The sequence below is a fragment of the Microplitis mediator genome, chromosome 5 (assembly GCF_029852145.1).
Source record: "Microplitis mediator isolate UGA2020A chromosome 5, iyMicMedi2.1, whole genome shotgun sequence".
Taxonomy (NCBI): Eukaryota; Metazoa; Arthropoda; class Insecta; order Hymenoptera; family Braconidae; genus Microplitis; species Microplitis mediator.
In genome coordinates, this window is record NC_079973.1 from 5,644,382 (window position 1) to 5,669,135 (window position 24,754).

The 24,754-nt window shown below is 29.5% G+C and overlaps 4 protein-coding genes across 6 annotated transcripts in view; 3 read left to right on the forward strand and 1 right to left on the reverse strand.

Annotated features, from left to right (window-relative positions):
* Positions 1-24,754, reverse strand: part of LOC130667515 (TWiK family of potassium channels protein 9-like) — a 345,622-nt gene that overhangs the window by 6,999 nt on the left and 313,869 nt on the right. For all 3 annotated transcript variants that reach the window (XR_008989849.1, XM_057469143.1, XM_057469145.1), the window contains 2 exons: positions 1,301-1,506; positions 877-1,165 (listed from right to left, as the gene is read on the reverse strand). Coding sequence is in view for 2 of the 3 variants with exons in the window: in XM_057469143.1 (XP_057325126.1) it covers positions 877-1,165; positions 1,301-1,506 (495 nt within the window). In the remaining variant the exon portion in view is untranslated. The remainder of the gene's footprint in view (positions 1-876; positions 1,166-1,300; positions 1,507-24,754) is intronic.
* On the forward strand, positions 3,755-7,724 carry LOC130667513 (uncharacterized). The gene is made up of 3 exons (XM_057469141.1): positions 3,755-3,877; positions 3,950-3,988; positions 4,062-7,724. Exons 1-3 carry the CDS (start codon positions 3,800-3,802, stop codon positions 7,707-7,709), a joined length of 3,765 nt encoding a protein of 1,254 aa, XP_057325124.1. The 5' UTR covers positions 3,755-3,799; the 3' UTR covers positions 7,710-7,724.
* On the forward strand, positions 9,816-12,440 carry LOC130667516 (putative ankyrin repeat protein RF_0381). Its single transcript, XM_057469146.1, has 3 exons — positions 9,816-10,167; positions 10,297-10,329; positions 10,422-12,440. Exon 3 carries the CDS (start codon positions 10,685-10,687, stop codon positions 11,993-11,995), a length of 1,311 nt encoding a protein of 436 aa, XP_057325129.1. The 5' UTR covers positions 9,816-10,167; positions 10,297-10,329; positions 10,422-10,684; the 3' UTR covers positions 11,996-12,440.
* LOC130667514 (uncharacterized) lies at positions 16,717-20,674 on the forward strand. The gene is made up of 2 exons (XM_057469142.1): positions 16,717-16,785; positions 17,713-20,674. Exons 1-2 carry the CDS (start codon positions 16,744-16,746, stop codon positions 20,479-20,481), a joined length of 2,811 nt encoding a protein of 936 aa, XP_057325125.1. The 5' UTR covers positions 16,717-16,743; the 3' UTR covers positions 20,482-20,674.

The window sequence follows — 24,754 nt, forward strand, 5'->3', positions numbered from 1 at the left end:
TTTTAACACCGGTGTATTACTCCTCCTACAACGGTGTAATTTCATTTTTACACCGGGCGGAGTTAAAACGAGTCCATTTTTAACACCGCTCTTTTTACAGTGTACGTTTCCCATAGTAGTATGGGAAGGATTAGCATAATATTATGGTACCATTTCACATATATTATGGGAGTGGTTACCATAAAATAGTATATTACACATCACGGATGAAGTAGGACGTTCCAATCCGCGTTTTTGCCACACTCGTCTTCTTTCCTCCCTAGGTGTGCAATATACAATTTTTTCCGAGTGGGGTTTATTCCCATACGCACCTAGGAACCGTGCCAATGTGAACATAGGTTTTATTCCTATACTGTAAAAAGAGCGGTGTTAAAAATGGACTCATTTTAACACCGCTTTCGGTGTTGAAATTTAACACCGAAAATTTTAACACCTACACTGCCTGGACTTACCCCGGTTTTTTTTTACAGTGTATGCAACTATGGAATTATTCCCATCAGTATAGTAATTATAACCATAACGTTATAGTTTGATATTTCATAAACGCACTAGGAACAGTTACCATAATTTTTTCTCCATGTACTCTACAAAAATTCGGAAGTAAATTCGGAGTTTGTTTTTCAGCTAAGTGATTTCGGAGTGATCTGAATTTTATTTCAATCTGCATCCACTCCGATCCAGAATTTTGATGTTAAAATAAACTCCCCTACAGAGTTAATTCCACTCCAAGGGGATTAAATAAATAAAAAATTTACTCTGTTCGCATTTACTCCGTATTTAATCCGCGTTCACTACTCAAATTTTTTTTTAGTGTATTATTAAAATAACGAATTTATTTAGTCACAACTTAAATAAATATTAGCCGAGTTTATTTACCTAAAAAACTCCAGCCTTCCAATTTGTACAAAGTAAAAGCACCAGCGACAATATAACAAAGCATTATCCCAAGACAAATTCCAATTGGAGCGAAAATAGTAACATTAGGTCTGTCACCAGAACCAAGACTTGACACTTCATCTTTTGGACTGGCTTTAATTTCAACAGAACTCGGATAAGTTGAGGCATTAGCTCGTACATAAAAGGGTTCTTGTAAGCCCGATTGTTGTTGCTGCTGTTGATTCATTTCTTCTTGCTGTCGTTTCTTTCTCATTCTTCGTTCTTTTTCCTTCAAATAAACCGCAAAATAAACTTTTAATTAAATCCTTCAATTATCATTATATATATTTAATATTTATGTAGAAAAGTTATATTTGAATAAACAATTGTAAGAATATTTTGAAATAAACTATTGAATATTCACCTGCATTCGCCTCTCATCATAGCAACAGTAGCCGCAATTTGAGCATAGACAGCAGCACAAAGCTCGTGTGAAAAAACCTCGAGCGCAACGAGATAACAATCCACCTGCACTTGATAGGTAGACTAATGTCAAAGGAATTCCTAACGCAGCATAACCCATTGTTGCTACTTTACCCCAAACTGATCGCGGAGCGATACTTCCGTATCCTGTCATACAAACAATAATTAAATTATTAGTAAGTAATTATAATTAATTAATTATGCTACAGGCAATATAATTTATAATTATAAGCTGAATAATTAAAACAGGTAATAGGCATTAATTATTGACTATACGGTAAAAAAGCGGATTAAAAATGGATATTTTAACATCAGTGTGGTGTTAAAATAAATTCGCAGCGGTGTAGCGGTGTTATACAACCGGTGTACACACTGTAAAAAAATTTGGTGTAAAGTTAGCACCGAGAAATTTACACGGCCTTGTATAGTGTGAAATAACGGTGTAAATTATGTATCTGTGTAATTTAACACGGTGTAATATACTTTTTTTACACCATTTCGTGTTACTCGTTGTAATTTCGATTAATGAGCAAAAAATTATTATCGAACATTTTTAATTACTTAATCAATATATCAATAACTATATTAATTTTATTTAGATATTTATTTATTTATTATTTTTCCTTAACTGTACAACTTATTATTTTTTTTACAGAATATATCGTTATAATTTCCCTTACTTCTTAATTTTCTAAGCTCATTATTCCTTTATACCCAAATTTGTGTAATATCGGATGTTGTGGATATTGGAATAGTAAGGTAATCACAGGAAGATGTAAGGTGCGTGCGTGCGATAGGCTCAATAAGTTATAGATCAAATTGAACAGAATAAGTATAGTGCTGGATAGCTCAACTAGTAGAGCACTCGGCGCGATACCGATATGGTCTGGGTTCGATTCCCAGTTCGGGCTATCTATATTTTTCTCAATTTATCTATAAATTGTCTTATTGAGAAGGTTATTTGCATGTTTCCATGTTTAGGTTTCCACCATTTAAATATAGTTATATATATATATAGTTAAATATAAAAAATGTTATGGAAAGAAACGTTTAGTGTAAATTAAAAGTTGTAAATAACAAATTAGATTAGTATAGGGCAATGGCCACATTTGGCTTCAAACCCCATTGTTTAAAGTAAATAGGGCAAGGGAAATAAAATGAGTGTACTAAAAAAAAATTGCGGATAGGGTGATTTTTTTTTGCTATTTCTATTTCTTTTTAGTCACTGAATAGTAATCGATATTAATATTACCCAGTCATAGTAAAAAAATCAAAATGTGAGGCAAAATAAGCCATCGAATAAAAAAAATAATGAACGAACATTCGCTTCGTAGACCTTAAAAACATTCAACTAAAAATGACAAAATTTTTCAAAAGTCGAAAATTAGAGATTTTTAGTTTTCAAATTTTTTATTTTCTTCATTACTTACAATTATTATTGTTGGTCAGATAATTTTTAAAATTACTCGATTTTTAAATATTTCTTCTGTTCTTTGATTTTTGGGCACTGAGAGAACACTTTATTTGAGCCAAATAAATATATTTATTTGACTGAACAAAATCATTTATTTCATTCAAGTATATATTTGTTTACAGTTAACAAATCTTGGTTTGAAAAAAAAGTCCAAATAAAGATTTGTTAATTATAAAAAAATCATTATTTCATTCAAATGAGCCATATCTTTGACTCAAATAAACACTAATTGGGTCCATTCAAATATGGGATTTATTTGCCTGAAACAAATATCATTTGGCTCAAATAAATTGCTCTTTCAGTGGGGAAAGATATTTAATATTTTAACAAATCCAATTTTCACGTAAGTTTTAATTAATTAAAAATAAAAATGATATACAATTATTTTAACAAAATTGTTTTTTAATTGTCGAAATAAAATTTTAAACAGTGAATTGTCATTTTTTATATTTTTTTCAAAAAAAATTCTACTGACCCAAGCTGTCCTATAATTTTCATTTTACTCGCGTTCATAAAATTTTCAAAAATATTTAACGGCCCTTTTGCCCCTAGTTCTTAAATTATATTTTATGAAAAATTTTAGCTCCCATTTTACCCCTACCTCCTTATTGTCAATTGACGAAATTTTTTTTTATTTTAAATTTATTTAATTTCTCCTAAGTTTCAATGATTACCTAAACCTCTTTAATTAAATAATTAAATATCTTAAACAATTAACTCAACATAATATGCAAAATTAAAAATAAATCATTGATAAAAAAGTTTACATGTTCGTATAATGGTTATTGAATAATAAAAAATAAACTGAAAAAAATCGAATTATCAATCCATGATAACATCACGTACTAACTATTTGTCACGGTCGTAATATTTATATTGATACAGCGAATCATGTTGTTGATTATATACCGTATATATAAAGAAAGACTAATTTAAGTCCTTGTTTCAGTTTTTCATACTCACGTCATGTTATTTTTAGAATCTCACCAGCATTTTATTTTCATTTTATCAATTTTCGCTGTCATTTACTCGACGTATTCAAAAGTAAGTTTCAAAAATTCTTTACAATTTTTTCTAATCATTAATTTCTATTCATTTTTTTTTTTTTTTTCAAAGAATAACAGCCGATATATATCAAGATTAAAAAGAGAATTAGTAAATATCTTCATTTAAAATCCATATTTATTTTATTATTGTCATATTAAATTATTTATATATTTATTTGTAGGATCATGACGAAAATAGCGAATATTCAGCAGATAAAAACAGTGATATCAGCTTACCATCACGGCGAGCAAATATAAATAAAAATATAAACATAAACAATAATAAAAATGTATTCGTAAAAACGGGTAACTTTTTTCAAATCGAACGTGACAAATTAAATTACGACAGCTTACACAGTAATCCACTTAAAAATACATTAGAAAAATTACGTGCTGCGGATATAATACGTGACAATGTTATTTTTATCATGGGATATATGTTGCAATTGTCACCGGGAACTTTGTCAATTGAGGAGTACACGTCACTTGAATTAATAAGTAATGCAATTAAACGTAAAAATGTTTATCTGTACGATACTCTTCACATAGTGACCGAAATAAACGGCAAACATATACTGAAGCAATTATTAGAGTTTTTGAAAGCCGCAAAAAAAAATTTTGCTTTTTTTATCAAGTCATCGGTTGAATTTTGGATCCGGTTGCTCGAAACCCGAGACAATAAAATAATATGGAAGCAAATGGATCAGGATACATTCAATTTAGTGGCTGGTGTATTCAAACAAACAGTTCAATTAATAGATCGCGATAATAATAATGAGGATATATCAAAAAAATTGTGGAATCTTCTGAGTCATGAAGGAAAAAACGAACTAATTAAATATGATGTAACGAATGAAATAATGGGGCCTGTTTATGTTGCCCTGTTTTATGGAATAACTTCAAAAAGAATCCCATTAACTCAACAATTATTTGGCACGATACTACGCGATTTGCCAAATGAAGACGCAGATCCTATTTTTGATGAATATGTCAGTTATATATCGCGCGAAATTTGGAAAAACAAAATAAAAAAATGGGGAAATTATTTTTCAAATATAAAAGCGTACAATCCTTACACGCTGGTAATAAATGTCGTTGATAAAATTTCTGCTGATACGGAAGTACCGTTTAAATTTAAAAAATCGTTATTATACGTTCGCGATCATTTAATAACCGGCGGTCGTGGAATAATAAATCATGAAATTGAAAATTCTTATCGCATTACAGAAAATGGGTTAAATGTTAATCTATTATTTGAATTAACAATATCATGTGACTGTAATAATCGTATTATAGATATGAAAAATGAATTACAAAAATATTTAACGTCTAATTTGGATGATGATATTTTTATGGGTATTAATCGTTATAAATATAATAATCCTCATGATTTAATGCTTGGATTTTTATCACGATTACAAATGCGTTTATCGTCAACTAAATATGATAAAAAAATATTACGTATTATATCAATATTACTGTCATATTTATTTTATCAACGTAATTTACATTATTATCAAAAGTTCAAATCTAATATATCATTTTGGATAATTATTGATATTATTGATAATCCGAATGCTAATTCAACAATATCTCAAACAATAGAATCTATTTTGACAGATATAATGAGCGATCTAAAATCTTGGGACCGTATTGAAAATTTAGTTATCAAGCCTTTAATAACTACTGAAAAAAATTATCTGGAATGTAAAACTTTGGACATGTTAACTGAATTAAAAGATGTTGTTGAAGATAAACACGTATTTCCATCATTGCCAGCTAAAATAACAAAATTAATTGCTGATGTAAAGGCAGAGTTCAATGACGATGATTCAGACATGGACGGCAGTGATCAACAAGATGGTGGTTCTCCAGAAAAGAACATGGCTGCTGATCATAACTCACGAGAATCGAAACCGCCGGTACCAAAATCTCCGTCAATTTTAGGATCATTGAGGCCCCTTATGAATTTTGAAAACTTGTCACCGATATCGGCAATGAAATCAATTTTTAAAAACTCTATTAAGCCAAATCTGAAACGTATAAGACGTATTCAGTCACGGATTGATTTACCAGATGCCTCATCATTGGAGTCATTATCAAAAGTTACTCAATTTGCACCCCACGAATCATTAGCTGAAGTAGGGGTCACTAAACCTGCATTGGCTATTTCGATGAAACCGTCTAATTCAATGACTTCATCAGTTAACAAACCGTTCGCCACAAAATTACTAGATTTACCATCTATCAGTGCATTATCAAAGAACTTATCAACATTACCACCCGCAGTCCAACCAAATGAGTGTATCGTAATTACCACAAATGTTGGAGAACTTAAAATATTGCCTACAGTATTTACGCGATCGAATGATTTGACGGATGATCCAGATACCATAGTATTTCCGACAATGGTTGATCTCCATGACCAGCCTGATTACGATCTCTTCGAACACGCCTCGGGTCAATGTGTGCAGAATCTTAAAAAATTAGTGATTCAACCATTGGTTAACTTATTTGGTGACAAGTACATCGAAATACTTCTGGGACGACATTGGTCTCGTAGATACTCTACAAGATTAGCTGCTTTAGTTGCGTTGATAAGATCAGCACGAAAGCATCAGCAAGTTGCAGAAAATTATAAGCTGATGGAAAATCTTGATAACGTACTGGGTTCTCTTGAAATTATAGCTCCTTATTTGTTTTTGCCAATGCTTATTAGATGGAAGAATTTCGACGGGAAAATCGTTTGGTCGACTGTAAGTATTGATGATTTATCGGTAAGTATTCTTGGACGTGATCCACCGGATTATGAGGAAAAAGGTACCATTACATTGCCATTGATAAATCCACTGTATTGGTTATTACCGATTGAACAGCAACCAGATCCTTATCTGAATTTATTGCCGCATTTTACAGAAGATAATAAGTATGCATTAGGAATGAAACCGCTTGTAGATGTATTCAAGTTGAAGGAAATAACGTCTTTGATTGGACGTGATATTAAATTGTCTCGTTTTCCTAACAGAGGTGCTTTATTAGTCTGGACTTTATTCGAACTCATGAATGTTAAAAAAGTTAGAATGGATGCCGAGCTTTATGAATTGGTTAAGATGTATTGGAAAGCAATCCAACAACCGACATTTACTATCAAAATACCACGAGATACTATTTTAGGTGAAACGCGTGAAAGATACGGCAATTGGGCAGTTGACTTAATTGGATTAATGGAAGCGTTACCTAAGCCCACAGATAATCAGCAAGAAAATTTGTGGATTGCTTTACGGAATTATTTATCTCGTAGTAATTTACTAGAGGAGCTTAATATTTTGTTGCCACGCTTGACTACCACTCGGGGACGATTTCTGCATAATATTATTATTCGGTCATTGATGAATAATAATAATAGGATTAAAATAGAACATAACACTAAATCGGCATTATTGTTTTATAGGGATAAAGTAATGTTTGATGGAGAGGGCGCTAAACATGTCGGATGGATTTGGAGTCAAAAATTCACGGCTGATATGCTTATTGGTGACTACAGTGACAATGACGTACATGTTGGCAAATTGATAGAACAGCATTTGCCGTATTATAAACTGACAAGAGATAAACAGAAGGCTTATAATAATTTAGTTGAATATTTGTATATGAATCCCCATATGCTGGATTTAAAAGATGACTTTATGATTAATAAATATAATACTACCGGTATGTTCATTCGCGGAGTGTTGGAATATATTTATGAAAAATCAGGTTTGAACCCTAGGATTCAAAAAGATATTCTGATGCTGATCCCTGAAGTAATTGTTAATGGTAGAGAACAATAAAAAAATTTATAAATTTATTTATTTTGTTAAATAAACAATGTTTAATAATTTTTTTTTTTTGTTATTAATGCTGCGTTTATATTTTATATAATTATTGATGACTGAAATCTTGTTAAAAATGAATTCAACATGATAATTAACATGGTAATTAATTACATCGTACAAGAAACTGAAAACGGTTGACCCTATTGACCAATCCCAAAACTTCCCGCTGTTTTCGAGTGTAGGAAGTTATGGATAGGATTGATAATAAATAAAGAGAAAATACAATATTATTATCTACTTGGAGTGATTCGAATAGAATCTTTACACGGAAGGAAATTTTATTTAAAAATTACCGTTACATTCACTGAAATCGTGGGACGAATGGCACGACCTAATCATTTGTCGGTAAGTGAGATAATTTTTAACTTCTTTTCAACAAATTTTACCGCAGTCTACTGTAAATTTTATTCGGTTTTCGGTAAATTTTGTGAAGGCTACCTCATAATAAATAAATTTTTTCGTAATTTTTATTTCAAAAATGGTTATAAATAAAAGCGCCGCATTATGTCCCACGATTATAATGAATTTAACGGTAATTTTTAAAGAAAATGTCTTTCCGTGTATTTAAAAGAATCGTATCGAGAGAAGTGTCGTTACTTGACGGAGTTTGGTCGCAGACTAACTATAATGTTAAAACTATTTTATTGTGAGATCTAACCCTCTGTATTGTTCTTAGTAAGACACATGTTTTTTTTTTTAATTAAGACCGTAATATTTGGTTGTACTGTACATAGCAATATAAGGAGTCCTTTGTACAACTCAAGTATCTGAGGTCATAAAATCAAGCCCATACAGGTTTTCTTATTCTAGCTGCACAAATGTGCCTTAAATGTGTTTTTCACATTTCAAAGATAAGAAAATAAAATATATTTATTTTTCTGAAATAAATATTTCTAAGAACAAAATATTTAAAATATAAAAGTGAAAGTTTTGTAACTGGGATTTATTTTTGCTCAGAGAATTCAACATCGAGCCCTCTGAGCTCGAAAACTTTAATAGTTGTAAAATTTTGAGCTCTTTGAGGTCAAAAAACGGTTGGACCTAGAGAAAGTACGTTTCACTGAAAAAAGGTAATTTTTGTCTGACGATATATTCGGAGGGAATTAACTGATTTGCACATTATTCGCGGTAATCGATAGGGCTTCTTGAGACTTAGATTTGATGAAATTGTGAAACTAATCGGCTAGCGATTGACTTATGCAACAGAAACCACAACAATTTTTTTTTTAATAATTTGGATTCCTGTAAAGATATCGTCGGATAACAACGTTTGCATACACACACTCATCCACACATACACACATGCACACACACACACGAACGGACGGACGTCCATCTAAAGACAGTTATAGAATAGCTTCCTAGGACCTTGAAACGTCGAAATCTAATGAAAACTCGATTTTTGAAAATCGGACCGAAACCCGTAACTTCCCTTTTCTTTTTTTAATTTTAAATTTTCGCAGCGGGAAATTTAAAATCAACAAATACTGACTCAGATTTATGTAGGTCACAGATTTAAATAATGAAAGAATTAAATCTAGTTTAAGAATGCCTGATAAGATTTCCGTATGTGAAATTATAATAGTTTCAAAATATTTATATTTGTACCTGCGCACAATATACCTACGCGCTTTTAAATTGTGCAATCGCTCGATACTCTGCACAGAAACAATTTAATCGCGATTATAGCGTCAAGTTCAAAGAGAGTTCTACACAAAAAACTCACTCTGTATAATTTATGATAAAAAAAATTTTTCAAGAGTTTTTTTATTACATTTATCGTTAAAAAACGTGACGGAAAGTAGGAGTAAGACAGCAGACCTCAGAATATTTTGAGTTTTTGTATTATCCTCAAATATTGACCATGAGTTGTTTGATATGAAAATAATTGTATATTTCCTCTATAATAATAATGATATTTCTATTCAAAGTTTACTCATAGCCTAAATAGCCGAGTTTTCGATCATTGACATTGACCCTAAATAAACGATTATTCGACTTTATTACTATTTAGTTTTATTAGATGAAATATTATTTAACTTCAAAAGTACTCGGCGAAGTTCGGCGGTTTCCGACGTTGCCCCGAGTAAAAATTAAGCAACCGAAAACGTCATTCATAAGAACGTACGAGGCCATTGAAGGCCACTTGGACATCACGCGTACATTTTAGTATCTCACATTCACTCCAACAATTTACTATAAGTTAAGTCCTATCAGTGATTATAGTGCGAGTACTAAAGGTTATTGTACCAAACACGTGTGAGAAGTATCCGAACGAGGACCGACGACACCCGAGTCAGTTACAGCCAGTTCACTTACTATAGCGAGCAAAAACTTGCGTCAGTTCATGTAAACAATTACTCTATTAATTTATTTATTCATTATTAAAGTTCGTACAATATATTACTGAAAGGTAAGAATTTATATATAAATATATAAATTATCATTTATACGTTTTAATAATCATTAAAATTTATTGATAACTTGCCACTTTATTTTAACAATTTGTCATTATTTTAAATATTATCGATTTTATTTTCAGATAATTATCGAATATTTAATTGATTTTTAACAGGTAATTAAAATTTAAAAAATATTATTTTCTCGCATCGAACTAGAGTTTATTTTTTTACTAAACTGATTAAAATATTTCTTGTAAATTTTCAGAATATTTAAATTAACGATTGAGAAAAATTTTTCAATAGTCCGCATTCTTTTACTGATAAATTATTATTATTGTGTCGTAAAAAAAGTCGCATCGAGTTTGCGCACTTGGTTCATCAAAACGGAAGATATTTTTTTTAACAATAACGGGGATACACAAATTAAATGTTACGAGCCCGCTAAAAATAAAAAGATAAAATATTCAAAATTTTTTTCTCAAGACTTTTATTTTTAAAATAATTTTTATTTTATAAAATATAAATAAAATGAGCGAGCAGAAAAAATTGAGAGTTGAGAACATAGAAAATAAACATATAAAATTTTATATAGAAGCGCATAATGTATATATAAATATGAGATTTATTTACAACTCAATAATAGAAGACTGGACATTTTTGCACACAGCAGTCGATCAATCTGATGAAGATTTAGTAGAGTATCTTTTAGAAAAAGGAGCTGACCCAAATATAAATGTTAAAATTTACGGCACTCCTCTTCATGTGGCCGTAAAAAAGGGTAATTTAGATATCATAAAAAATTTATTGAAACACGGCGCGGATATAAATGTGCGCGGTGACATGTGTGAAAATTTTACGGTACTTGAGTATGCTGTCCAGCACGATAATATTGAAGCTTATAAAATTTTAACCGATAGGGTAAATATGTTAGATCCTGTTTTAATGTGCATCGCACTTAAATATAACAGTAAAAAAATATTAGATGCATATTTGACTGAAAATATCGAAGCAAATTACCGATCAAAAGACTATGGATCACTTCTTCATTGCGCAGTTCATAGCAATAATTTAGACGCAATTGAACGACTGATAAAATATGGTGCGGATATAAATTATGCGTGCAGTTATAATAACGGTACGGGTTTATGGGACTACAGTGATTTGACGGCCTTACAAATTGCTGTCATTTTTAATAAAATGAAAGCTGTAAAATTGTTGGTACAGAAACATGCTGATGTTAATATATGCGCAGATGATGACGAAGCGGCATTGAGTTTGGCTATTTCGATGACTTGTCACGATGATGTTATCAATGATCTTCTTTATGCGGGTGCTGATATTGGGAAAATTGATTTATCGAAATATGTGGGACGAGAATCAATTAAAAAATTGATTAAAAAACAAGCTGTTAAATTGAATGTCGCTAAATTGTATGTCAGTGAAAAACATTTAGAAACAATTGCTGATGACAGAGAATTGATTGATTTTCGAAATCGCTGTATTGAGGAAATAGAAGATATGAAAAAAATAAAAATCAGTATGTCGGGTGTTAACTTTTATAGTCTTTTAAGAAAAAATTATCATCAACTGGCGCTGTATGCTAAAAATGATGTAATAAGATCAGCGGTTTTAGAGACTGATTTTTTGGGAACACACTTTCCGTTGTATGCTGGTATTGTTAGTAGTCGATTCCGTAAAGGACTTGAACGAAAAAATTTATTGGTGAAAATTGAAAATTTTGTTTTTGACGTTTTTCATGATCTACCTGACACTTTTGTAAGAAATATATTTTTGTATTTGAGTAATGGTGACTTGGAAAGCTTACAAAGTAGACTGTAATTAAATTTATATTGAATATAAATTGTTATTTTTTTTTAAATTTATTTTTATATTATCATTTTTATTATTAAATCTATTTTGTACTAAAATGTTTTTAATAAATGATAAAATTTATCTAAGTTTTGATAAATAACTTGCTTACTATCTTAATTGATAAATCTAATCAAGTACCATAATGTTATTTTTATAGATATGCAGGTGTCTCTTCTTAATAATTTCGATAGAATTCAATGAAAAGTGCCAAAGACTTCGTGGAAACCATGGAACTTTTATTAATTTCTATAAAGTTTTTATTACTTTTGATTGGACTCTATTGAAGTTTCTAAGATAAGGATATCAATCAAAAGAATGTCATATGCCTTCTTTTTCTACACAAGTAGAAAAATGGATCTTTCTTTATTGAACTTTATACAACAAATTAATATTATCTGACGTAATTATTATTTTCTAATATTTTTGTATTAGAAAAATAATTTTTATAATAAAATAATTTTTAATTTACACCTTTTTTTGTTATTTAATCTGTCTTTTTAATATGATAAATATTATAATATATCTAACTGAAAATTGGAAAATCCAAACGCGCAGGCCTCGAATACTCACGTTAAAATAGAAATATAGCTTAAGGAGGTTCAACCGAAACTACCCTGGCGGTTTTGAATCACCCTGGAAATACGGTGGAATCATGGTGTACCCACCCTGTTTCCACGGTGGTCACACGGTGTACCCACCCTGATGCCACGGTGGAATCACGGTGGGTACACCGTGTAACCATCGTGGAAACACCGTGTATACACGGTGGTAAAATAGCACGAGCCCACCGTGTAACCACCCTGGATCCACCGTGATTCCGCCGTGTTTCCACTCCCAGGGTGTTTCCAGGGTGATTCGAAACTGCCAGGGTAGTGAGTCAAAGTACACTGATAGAAGGATTTTTTAGTATTCAAAAAGATTTCTTAATATAAAAGAAATTATTTCTTAGACCCCATTTGTTTGTATTAAACAAATATTTCTTAATATTTCAGAAACGATTTTTAATATTAAAAAAATCATTTCTTGTGATTCAATAAATGATTTTTTAATATTTAATTAGTATTTTTTAATAGTTAATAATTATATATTAATATTTAATATACATTTATTACAACAACAAATTCTTCTATCAGTGTAGTGTTTGAATTCTTTCGTTTGTTACACGGAAAAAAAATGATGCTCAAAATTTTACTAGTTTGTAGTTTATTTTTGACTTAAAATTAGTATATTTGTATACTAATATCAAACCAGGATCATTATATATTACAAAATGGCTATTATTTATATTAAAATTTGATACACATAGAAGAGCAAAATTTGTAATTTCGTATATTAAAATTAATACGAAAAAGAATCGATAAATTGGTATCTACAGTTATTTATTACTATTCAAATAAGCATAGAAAAATTAAAAAAATTTACCACTTATTCGATTTATGTATTTAATAAATTAATTTATAATATCAAATAAATAACATTTTATATTAATTATTAGTCAATGGGATAGAATTTATAAAATAAGAGTTAAAAGTTTTCGGTTTTTTTATGAGCAAAAAATCAGTATCTAGTATACTAATTTTTCATTTTAATATTTACCACTTATTCGATTTATGTATATTGTAAATTAATTTATAATGATGAATAAATGATATTTTGAGCTAATAATTGATCAGTGATATCGAATTTATAAAATAAAAGTTAGTAACTTTTGCAATTTTTCGGCTTATAAAAATCAGTATCTAAGATACCAATTCTTAATTTGACCAATCATTACTTTTTAATAGATGTATGCGATAAATTAATTAATTTACAGTAATAAGTTACGTATTTATATACCAAAATGTAATAATATTTACTTACTTTTTGAAATAATTGATAGAGGTTTTTAGGAATCTACAAAAATTAGTAAACTACTTTGCATTAAGTACATAATAGTACTAATTATTGATAACAGATTCCACTTTTTACTATTATTTATTAATTTTTAATATTCTGTTTTTACCGTGTAAATTCTTCTAATAGTTATAAAAATTCATTATTTTAATTTATAATAACATAATGAATTCATAAATTAATGTTTATTACTTATTTAATTTAAGAAAGTAATTAAATTACTTGGTTATTTTTGACTCATATGATTTAATAAAAAGATTTGGCAACACCGTGTTCTAACTTCTTACACATCGATATTCAAATTAAACCGCGAAAAATGTATTTCTAATTTAGTCTCTTTTATTAATGTATTTCTATCTTTGTCTTTTCTCTCAGCTGCTTCCGCGACGTTGCCAAACCCTCAATAATATGTATCACTGTCGATGAACGAAATCAAAAAATAAAGTTCAACTTCAATTATTTAAATAATTACTACGGTAACACTATACTGTTAAAATCTTATCATATTCTAAAAATATTCAAGTTTATGAAATGTGGTTTTTTATATCTTAAACTTAGGAGTTTAATAATGAAAAAATTCGAATAAGTAATGACGGAAGCTTGTCCGCTATAAGAGTCTGTGTATAAGAACTTTAAAAACGTCATTTTTCATATTTCATATTCAAATTTTGAGTATACATAGATAAAATACTTCTTCACATGTATACTAAGTTTCAAATCTTATAGTTGGAAAATCCTTTTTACATTAGATTCGGTCGAAACTTAACTATTATTTTGTTTCGTTGTTACTTTCATACAGTCAAATGATAAAATATACTCTAATCAATTTCTGTAAAAAAAAATTCTTTTTTAGGATCCATGGTTAACATTTAAAAAATCTATATTATCGACAGTTGATCTTTTGTTTAATTTTTCTGTCTTCCATTATCCACCGTGGCGCTGTAGGACTACCAAACAAGAGGAGCCGTGTTTGAACCCAGCAGACACCCAGGATTTTTTCATCATCTTATTTTATAAAATCTTGTTTTTGAATTTGTAATGCGTTCGCGCAGTAATAATCAAATCAACAATTCAATATTTCTGTTTTTATTTCAAAAATTTTTTATCCGGACTTTTGGACTTCGGACTTCGTCACACTTTCAATTCTGATGTCAAGTTTACGGGAATTTTTTTACTGGGAAGCGATAAGCATGCTATTACATGCTAATAGATTGCAGCACAAGTATATAATTATTATTATTGATGTAGGTTATTTTGAAATAAAAATCGAGTTTTAAATGAAGAACTTATTCATTCACATCATTGGTGGAGTAAACGTTCTAATTCACATGGTCCAAAATTTAATACCGTGCGTTGTGTAACTTTCACACCGGCAGTGTTGAAAATTTTAACACCAAATCATTTACACTACTCCGCAGACTTGAAATTTTTTACAGTGCGATAAGGACAAAAAAAAGTGCACTCTCCTTAATCAATATGGTGCTTAATTGTATATATCTATATATATATACATAGAGAGAGAAAGAGAGAGTTGAGTGATAAAATACGTGATGAGACTCTATTAGAAATTGCTACTCGAAGTGACAATCTCGAAACTGTTAAGCTTTTAATTGCGGAGGGTGCAAGCTTTAGAGCCAACGAAATACGTGATCCACTAGAATTTTTATTACTACGCTACGTCTTTAATTTTAAAAGTTATAAAGTAATAAATTTTTATTTTAACGCAACTATTTGTAGTAATTATACATCCTATTCTTATGGATCACTCCTATATAATTCATAGTGTATTCATAACTCATATTAAACGGCTGCTGAATTATGGAGCTGTCGTAAATGCACTAATACTGATATAGATGCACGGGACCTTAATACCATTATAAATTGCGGTTGTTCTTGAGAAGAAGGATATTGTTAAATACTTATTACGCAAAGGTGCTGATGTTAGATCAGTAATGCCGGATTATACTATATCTGCTTTTAAATTAACTTAGGTAGTTCTTACTAATTAGATTTATGAAAGATCTCCTTGATGCTGATGCCGATATTAATTACAGTGTCCATTATTATCTACTATACATTAATGACAAATACTCATGGTTAGAGTCTAATGTCACTCAACTCAAAACTGCGTTGTCTCGATAACAGATCTCATCATGGGTCTGCTTAATTTTTGGCTGTCAAATTATCCTCTCTTACTAATTGTAAGTAATATAGAGAGTTTGGGAACACACTTAACACTCTTGAGGTACTAAGAGCACAACGTGACTTGGCTCCGAACAGAAACACTACTAAGACCAATTTTTCAATCGTAGCATATTATGACACATAAAACTTAAATTTCATTCATCCAAATCTGCGATTTTATTTCTTTAAATATTTGTCTATATTTTTCAAGATAACTAATCTGATAAGATGATGAAAATCAACTGAACTGATCACTTGACTAAAATTTTACGGAAAAAGCTAAGACTCATACATGAAAATTTGATTTGATTTTTAATTACTAAAGTCTTATTAAAAAGATTTTGTAAAGTAATATTTTTTATGAAAAATTTTAAATCTCAAGTGCTATCACAAATGATAATCTAACGTTAAATATCCAACATAAGTGATTAAAAACTAAAAAAATTGTTGCATTTAAAACATTTCCAACTAACATATTTAACTTTGTAAATAATCTGAATGACATTGATTATGATTACTGTAAATTTAAATGGCTATTAAAATCACATAAATTCGTTAATGTCATTGATACTTTTCTTACTTGACCATTGTAAATAATTCAGTAGAACAATAGTACTGCAAGTGACATAATCTCAAGAATGTTACGTGTCTCACAATTTTTATTACTTATTTCCAGCATGGTAAGCTTGAACAAGTTATCTAATGATAAGTTACACTGTAAAAAATTTGCGGAGTGAATGACTGTTTATTTATTTAATCGCATCGGAGTGAAATTTACTCCCAAAGGGGGTTTATTATAATATTAAAACTCCGAATCGGAGTGAATACGGATTGAAATAAAATTCAGACCACTTCGGAATCACTCCGCTGAAAAGACAAACTACCCTATCAAAAAAACCCATACGGGAATCCAGCCTAGATTTTTAAGTGGGTTCCCACATGGCGTTTTCGGATGGATTCCCATATGGTTTCCTGTAGGAATTTAGTACAGATTCATATACTTGTATCAATAGACGATAGACATAGAAATCCAGATACCCCTGATTCTATAGAAATTACTTATATAGAAACCCAGATTCCTATATGACTTTCCTACAAAGAAATCCATACATCCGTTTCTATATGGGAATCCAGGTATCCACAATTTCCTGTGTAGATTTCCCACGTGGTAATCTAGATACCCATGGTTTCCTACCTGACCAATTTTTTAAGTATAGTCAAACCTATACACGCAAACCTTCTCAATAAGACAATTTATAGATAATTTGAGAAAAATATAGATAGCCCGAACTGAGAATCGAACCCAGACCATGTCGGTATCGCGCTGAGTGCTCTACCAGTTGAGCTATCCGGTACTATGCTATATTCCGTTCAATTTGATCGATAACTTACTAAGCCACTACCAGACATGGATTTTTTTGATAGGGTTCCTATTTACTCTGTATGCAGAGTGATTTTTCGTAAAAACTCCGAAACTCTGGGTGACGGAGTGAAATCAGATTGAAATAAAACCCAGATCACTTCGAATTCACTCCCGATTTTTTACAGTGTATGTAGAATGTATTACCTATGAACAGAAGTAATAATCACAAAATAAATTGAATTAGTACTTGAAGGTATCATCACGAATACCCAGAACATTTTCAACAACATACGTCGGCCTTCAAGATGACAACAATTTTGGGCACAGTGGGTACGCATATTTATCATCAGATACAGCAAAACCAGAGCTAGAATTATCATCATGTCAATATGTAGACGTTAATATAACTACATGTCAAGTTCAGTTTGCGAAATTCAGAAAACGAGGAGACGTTTTTGCGATTCGTGCATGGGGGGCTGCAACAATACGTGACAATATTCTTGCATTTGTAAGTTATTTATTACACCAAACAACACACAAATTTTCAGATGATGCTGAGTCAAGTTTGATTATTATATATGAGGAAATACGAAAAAATAATTTACGTATAATGGATTTTTTACCATTAACGAATAACATACCGAGATTGCACGGAGCAGGTCAATTTGCTAAGCTATTTTTAAACTTACAATACATAATGCCGCTATTTTGTAAAAGCGCATTACAAGTATTAGCGAACACAATGCTTAAATTAAAAGAAAGTGAAGATAAATATAACCAAGATGATATTTATATTCACTCTGAGAACAATGTTAAAATAAAATTTCATGAAATAGATATATATGCAGATATTGGTTTACATATTTTGCCATTACTGCGTATTACATATGCCGGTAAAGATTTTCATGTTGATAAACACGTCAACAAATCATTAGGACATGAGTTTGCAATAATGTTTGTGATGATCCAACGAGGAAAACTTCCATTAACTCAACCAATATTAGCAGCGTTATTAATAAATATGAGATTTGATGATTTGTCGCCGAGAGAAAGTGAAGATTTGAAATTTCTTATAGATATATTGCGCAACAATAAAGTTAACAAGTGGTCACCAAATTTTATTGGATCATCACATCTTGATAATCCGTATGATTTGGTTGAGAGCACGTTCAAATCTATTGCAAATCATCCTGATGTAAACGCTTTATTAAGTGATATTGCAAATGATTTACAAAATAGAGTCCATTCAACTCCTCATACTCATGAAACAAAATTGATGGAACCATTTTTCAATACCGAAGAATTGAATATTACTTTGTTGTTCGAAGTAACAAAATCAAGTCTACCAACTAATACTAATGTCAAAAGATTACAAGAATTAGTTGAAAACGGGACCATTAATATGTTTTATGCATTGAAAGGTTTCGTTCGTTATAATTACAATACACCAAAAAATTTAATAATTGCATTTTTTCAACGGCTAAAAATGCGCGCCCCAAGTCATCCGAATACTATGTTTCTGTTAAATCAAATCGTTGATGAATTATCAGATCCTGAAATTCAAGTGCGCGTACACAGTCATCATTATAGAAAAAATAGTAGTCGTCGGGATTATTCAAGTAGAAGAGATTTACATAAGTTAATACATTCGAAGAATAAATATGTCAAATTTCGTCCGCCATTAATTCAAATGTTTCGTCAAAAATTTAAGAAAATTGAAACAAATGTCACAGTACGTTTGGACGATTCACCATCAAATTCAACGGTAAATTGTGAAGAGGTATCAAAACCACCATTGGAATCTTGGTTGAAAAATCTTGATTATCCTATACGTAATGTAAATCTTACTGATTTGATAGCCGATGCAAGTATATTTTTGGCTAAATTCATTAATGATAATACCGAAATAAGCAATTTCATGATTGATTTGCTGATTAAACGTAAAATAGAAAGAGAACATTTTTTGAAAAGTGAGGTTATATTGTCAAACATAACTTATGAGGGCACGGCACGAGATTTGTTGAAGTATTTGTTTAAAAAAGTCATTAATATTAATAAAGTGCGTGCGAGAAGTTTAATTTACTATGACATGATAAAAATATACTGTAGATTGATAAACGAACATGAAAACGTTATTTTTGATACATCATCGCTGAAATTAGATGAATTGGCACGAAATAATTCAATTGAACTATTTAGGAGTACTGTAAGCCCTTCATTGCAAAGAGTTATTGACAGTTACAATGCCTCGAATCATTCAGCTATTTATTGGAATAATTACACGACAAATCGTCAACTAATAAGTGATTTATGTCGTGTCTATTTACTTCAACCTCCTGTTAAAGAAGATGATACATTATTTAATGAACTATTAATTATCTTGCATACTATTTATCATGTACCGATAAAGTTCACAGAATTACTTAATATTTATGATTTCAAAACGTTGTATGAAATTAAGGATCTGAGAATGATACAAGAGTTGTTAATGAAACCTGATGTAATGCAGTTACTTGGCGACGATTTCGATTTGGGTAGATATCCTTACAAGGGTGTTATGTTAAAGGAAATTTTAAATCGTCTGATTGCTTACAATGATATTAGGAAAAATGTGACACTTTTAAAAGTTGTGGAATTACAAATTAGCGACATAACCTGTGATGGGCATTGGGCGGAACCGGTTACGGAAATTTTGTCAGATGTTTTGACGGATCAAGTTGATATTAATAAAATTTTTGACTTAGGATTGGACTCGAGAAAACTTACTCCTGAGGTACAGAATGCTTTTATTGACATGTGGAATTGGTATGGGGGAATGTTTAATCCGATAACTTATATGAAAGAAATGAATATTAGTGATTATGCCACGCGGTCACAATTTATTGAAGGATTTTTGACCAGCCTCGGCAAAAATGTTGAATCCGATTTTTTGAGAGTTGTTAGGGACATTAAACTTATGAGATCGGCCATTTTGAAAACTGGAAATGGCTTGGAACCTGTTGATTATTTATAGTTATGTATTTTATTTATTAAATTTTTATGGGTTCAAAAAAATGAAAGAAATGGGAAAATATGAATATTTTCTGATTGCATGAAAAAAAAAAAAACGTTGTAAGTTTTTGAATATTACTTATCAACTATTGCCATCTTAATTTTATTGTATTATTTTATATTTGTTGAGCACTTTCGTAGATTTTTTATTTAGATAACCGTGATGTTCGAAATAAATATGTGACGATATGTGTAGTTTTATACTAGAATGTCATCTTCTTTGTATATTAATTAAAAAATTATGTACCATAATTAAGATTTAAATAATAAATTTTTAAATATTTGTCCCTAATCAACTATCAATTTTTTTTTTATATAAAAGGTTTTGTACTGATGCGAGTGACGAAGTTGGCTCGGTGCAAGTTTGTCACTGCGTAGACTGGGGTTCGAATCCTGGCTTGGGCTTTTTTCACATAAAGGGAGGAGAGGGGATGGCTACTAACGATCGGGTGGAAATTATTTCTATGTTACAGGGAAAAATTTCTTATGACCCATAAAAAAGTTTCCAGTTAACTTTGTTCAAAATTCTCACAGGAATCTTTCCTACAGTAACATAGAAAAATTACTATACAATAAACGAGAAGTTACTATATATTTTTTTTCTGTTTCTTTTCTACCAGCTAGTTTAATGTAAAATTGTAATTACGACTAATAATTTCAAGTCAATAAATACAGTAGGACCTCGTTATAAGACTATTAGTTTCTCTCAAACTATCGCGATACCTGGTTTATGAAATGACAGCAGTTAGTCTTATAACGAGGTCGACCTTACTGTCAAAAAAATTATTAAAATAGTACTCACTAAATATGAATACGTGAAAATAAGTGAATATTTAATTACTAATTCAAAGTGCAAATCGAACCAATTTTTGAAATTATCAGTAATTAACGAGCTTTTCGATTATTATAATTGAGATAATCTAATTAAAATGGATGCGTACCTATTGTATAATCCCAATAGTTTTTACGGACTGATTTTAATAATTATTTTCCAATGTAAAAAATGTTAATGCTTCCATATAATTTTTTTTGCTTTGTTATAATTAATAAATTTATATCATGCGCGGATTGACATTCTCTCAGCGTTTATTTGTCGCACTCAAGTTTACTTGTCGCACGCAGATAATCGTTTAACGCACACAAATGTCGTGGAACAAAAGAGCGTGCGCTAAGATAGCACTTATATTGCATGAATGATAAAATGTTATATAAAATGATCAATATTATTAGAAGTATTGTAATTTCAGTTTTAAGCTGTAGTGAATAGTAAATTATTCATTAAAGTCATTCATTTGTGGTTCTAATACTCTTGGTTCAATTGCCCCCGACTAGTAGTTCAATTGCCCCCGCAAAGAGGACGATTGAACCATTTGATCCAGTTGTACAAATTCGTATTTATTAAAAATTTTCATCACTTTTTAAGTTATGTGCTAATGAGAAATGATAGTCTATATAATAAAGTATACTTTCGTAAAAAAAAAAGTTATCATTTTGCTATTATTCATCTAAAAAAAAATGTTAAAGTATTTTTGGTTCAATTGACCCCACTCTCCCCTATACAGAATATCGTAAAAAAGTTGACTATAGATAGTATAGCTGTAGTAACGAAATTTTCAGTTGTTTTGACGAGATTTTTCTCGCCGTGTAACTAATAAAGGCATCGAAAAATAATTTTTCTCGCAAAAAAATGTACTTGTATTCGTGATGATTTATATCAGTATTAAATTACAGAGCTAAAGAACTTTCGTAACAGATACTTTCACTCTATTATTTAAAAAAAAGTTTTTTCCCATTAATACAGAAAAGAATACGTCAAGAGTGTTAAAATTACAGGATATCCGATTCGCACGTCATTACGTAGAACAACGGCATTAAAATTGTAGACAGTCTCAAAATGTAATTCTTTTTTTACCCGAGTTAAATTACGTTTTATATGATATATTTTTTATAATACTCAACGTATAAACTACACAAGTTGTCAATTTCAAATACTCGAGAGTACTGATATAAATTGTATACAACACTATGTACTAATGAATTAATTGATCTACATATATAGATATGAAGTTTACTCCAATATTTAGAGTGGTAGTGATGCATTGAAATTCGTTCATTTGTATAATTGAATTTTTTTTTTTATTCTAGAAATCTTTTTTCATTAAAATAAGGTGTATGAAGTTTTTAATGCATTTATATCTGGCATGTTCTCTGGTACGACGTTTGCCAACTCTTGTGCAACTAATCCATTTTATTCCAATCGGTCAATTTGAGTGACAAAAAAAATATTTAACTAAGCGTACTAATTTTTCTTTCTATCTAGTTTTTTTTTATTTATTCTGTTTAGGAACCCGCGATTATTTGATTGATAGAAAAATCGATTTTTTAAATATATTCTGAAAGCATTTTATTTTAAATAAAAATAAATTTTATTATGGACATTTTAGTGTTTCAGAGAGAAAAAATTTATATTTTATACCGTAGAGACTTTTTTTTAGAATCAATAAACGAAGAGGGCTGGGCAATACAGACTTCCCTACTGAAGGTGAAAATTTAAAAAAAAATTCTTTATACAGGCGTCGGTTTTTATTTTTTTTTTAAGTTTAGTAGAATTTTTTTTTTAATTCAAAACGAACATTCTTTTAGAAAATTTTATTTTCAATAGTTATATATAGCAATTGTATAGTAAATCGTGTGTTTAACATTAAATTATCCGTAAAATTGCTTTACTTTTATTATTTCCTCAAAATATAAAAAAAAAAATTATTCCCATTTTTTCAGAATTTTCCATTCTGCCCTCAAATGATTATTTTTCTTTTACTAACGACAATGAAAAATGTGTTCTATTATCTCTGAATAAAAGTGAAAAGTAAAAGGTCCAGCGTATTAAAGTTCATAAAAGTGCTTTATTTTCTTAACATCCTTACCCTGCTTTTCCTTACACACTTTCTTTTCGTTTTAGTAAATAGCTTCAACTTTTTTTCAATTTTCATATAAAATTGAATGGAAAATGTAAAATATTTAAAATGTCATACATTTTTTAAAGCCAATACTTTTTCAACTTCGATGAAATATATTTAAATTTATATCAGCACACAAACTTTAGATTAATTTTTTTTGACAAACAGAAATTTATAGTTATTGCTACGTATGTTAAGAGTGTACCAAAAGTAAAAGCGATTATTAATTCAAAGACAGTTTCAAAATCGCGATAAAATTTAATATTACACGGGAATAATTTCCGTTCAAAATACGATCTCTAAAAAATAAAAAATATATAATGTAGTAATTTTCGTAAAATAATTATTAATCAACGTTCAATTCCTACAAAAATTAATTTGGTAGTAACAAAAAAAAAATTAGTTTGTGTAAACTGTTACGGGTTAGCTGGCGTAAATTTTAAACGTCAACATAAAATTTATTCCTGACTTGTGAGTATAATAAACAAGCAGCAAATAAATATGATTAAGGTCTTAAAAAAAAAATATAATGATAATAATAATAATCGTTGACATGGTAACCATAAAACGGCGGAACAGACGAAAGACAATTATTTATTTGAGTTGACCGTAATTTAGTGCATTTCCGTAAGCCCGAGGCAAACTGTCCGGAAAACGAGTAAAAATTACTTTGTGAAAAATAACAGGAAGTGTTGCACTGAACAATTCAATGTTTTTTATTTATTTATTTATATTTTTTTACTATTTTGCTACATTTTATCTGTCCTATAACACATGTATCATATGAATAAATAACTTATGTATTATCTCATCCGAGTATCACATTCATACATATTTATATATTGGTATATATACATGATCAAATTTTCACTTTATGTTTATTTAATATATAAACAAGTATAACGTCATATGAAACAGAAAAAAAAAATATATATATATATATATATATATATATATATTATATATATATTATATATATGAATGGAAGTCATAAATTTACAAAAATGCATCATAAATTTATACTTCATTATTTTTATTCACTGAATTAATTTATTTATATGTAGAAAAAAAAATGTTTTTTTTACATTTCTCAATAGAAAACTTTAATCATTTTCTTTTAAACAGACATATTTATTACTTATAGTTATTGTATAAGTTTTTGTATTTAATTTACGATATTTTTATATTAAAAAACTGGACTGAAACTAACAACCCGCACAAAAAAATATATATGTGACATATATGCATCAATGTATCGGCTATATGGGACATGTATGT

What these genes read in the sequence shown, in the direction of transcription:
- LOC130667513 (XM_057469141.1), top strand. Translation starts at nt 3,800, where the DNA reads ATGTTATTTTTAGAATCTCACCAGCATTTTATTTTCATTTTATCAATT. An exon ending in TTTACTCGACGTATTCAAAA is followed by an intron (nt 3,878 to 3,949) that starts GTAAGTTTCAAA and finishes TTTTTTTCAAAG; the next exon opens with AATAACAGCCGATATATATC. An exon ending in CAAGATTAAAAAGAGAATTA is followed by an intron (nt 3,989 to 4,061) that starts GTAAATATCTTC and finishes ATTTATTTGTAG; the next exon opens with GATCATGACGAAAATAGCGA.
- LOC130667516 (XM_057469146.1), top strand. Translation starts at nt 10,685, where the DNA reads ATGAGCGAGCAGAAAAAATTGAGAGTTGAGAACATAGAAAATAAACAT.
- LOC130667514 (XM_057469142.1), top strand. Translation starts at nt 16,744, where the DNA reads ATGTTACGTGTCTCACAATTTTTATTACTTATTTCCAGCATG. An exon ending in TATTACTTATTTCCAGCATG is followed by an intron (nt 16,786 to 17,712) that starts GTAAGCTTGAAC and finishes AAATTGAATTAG; the next exon opens with TACTTGAAGGTATCATCACG.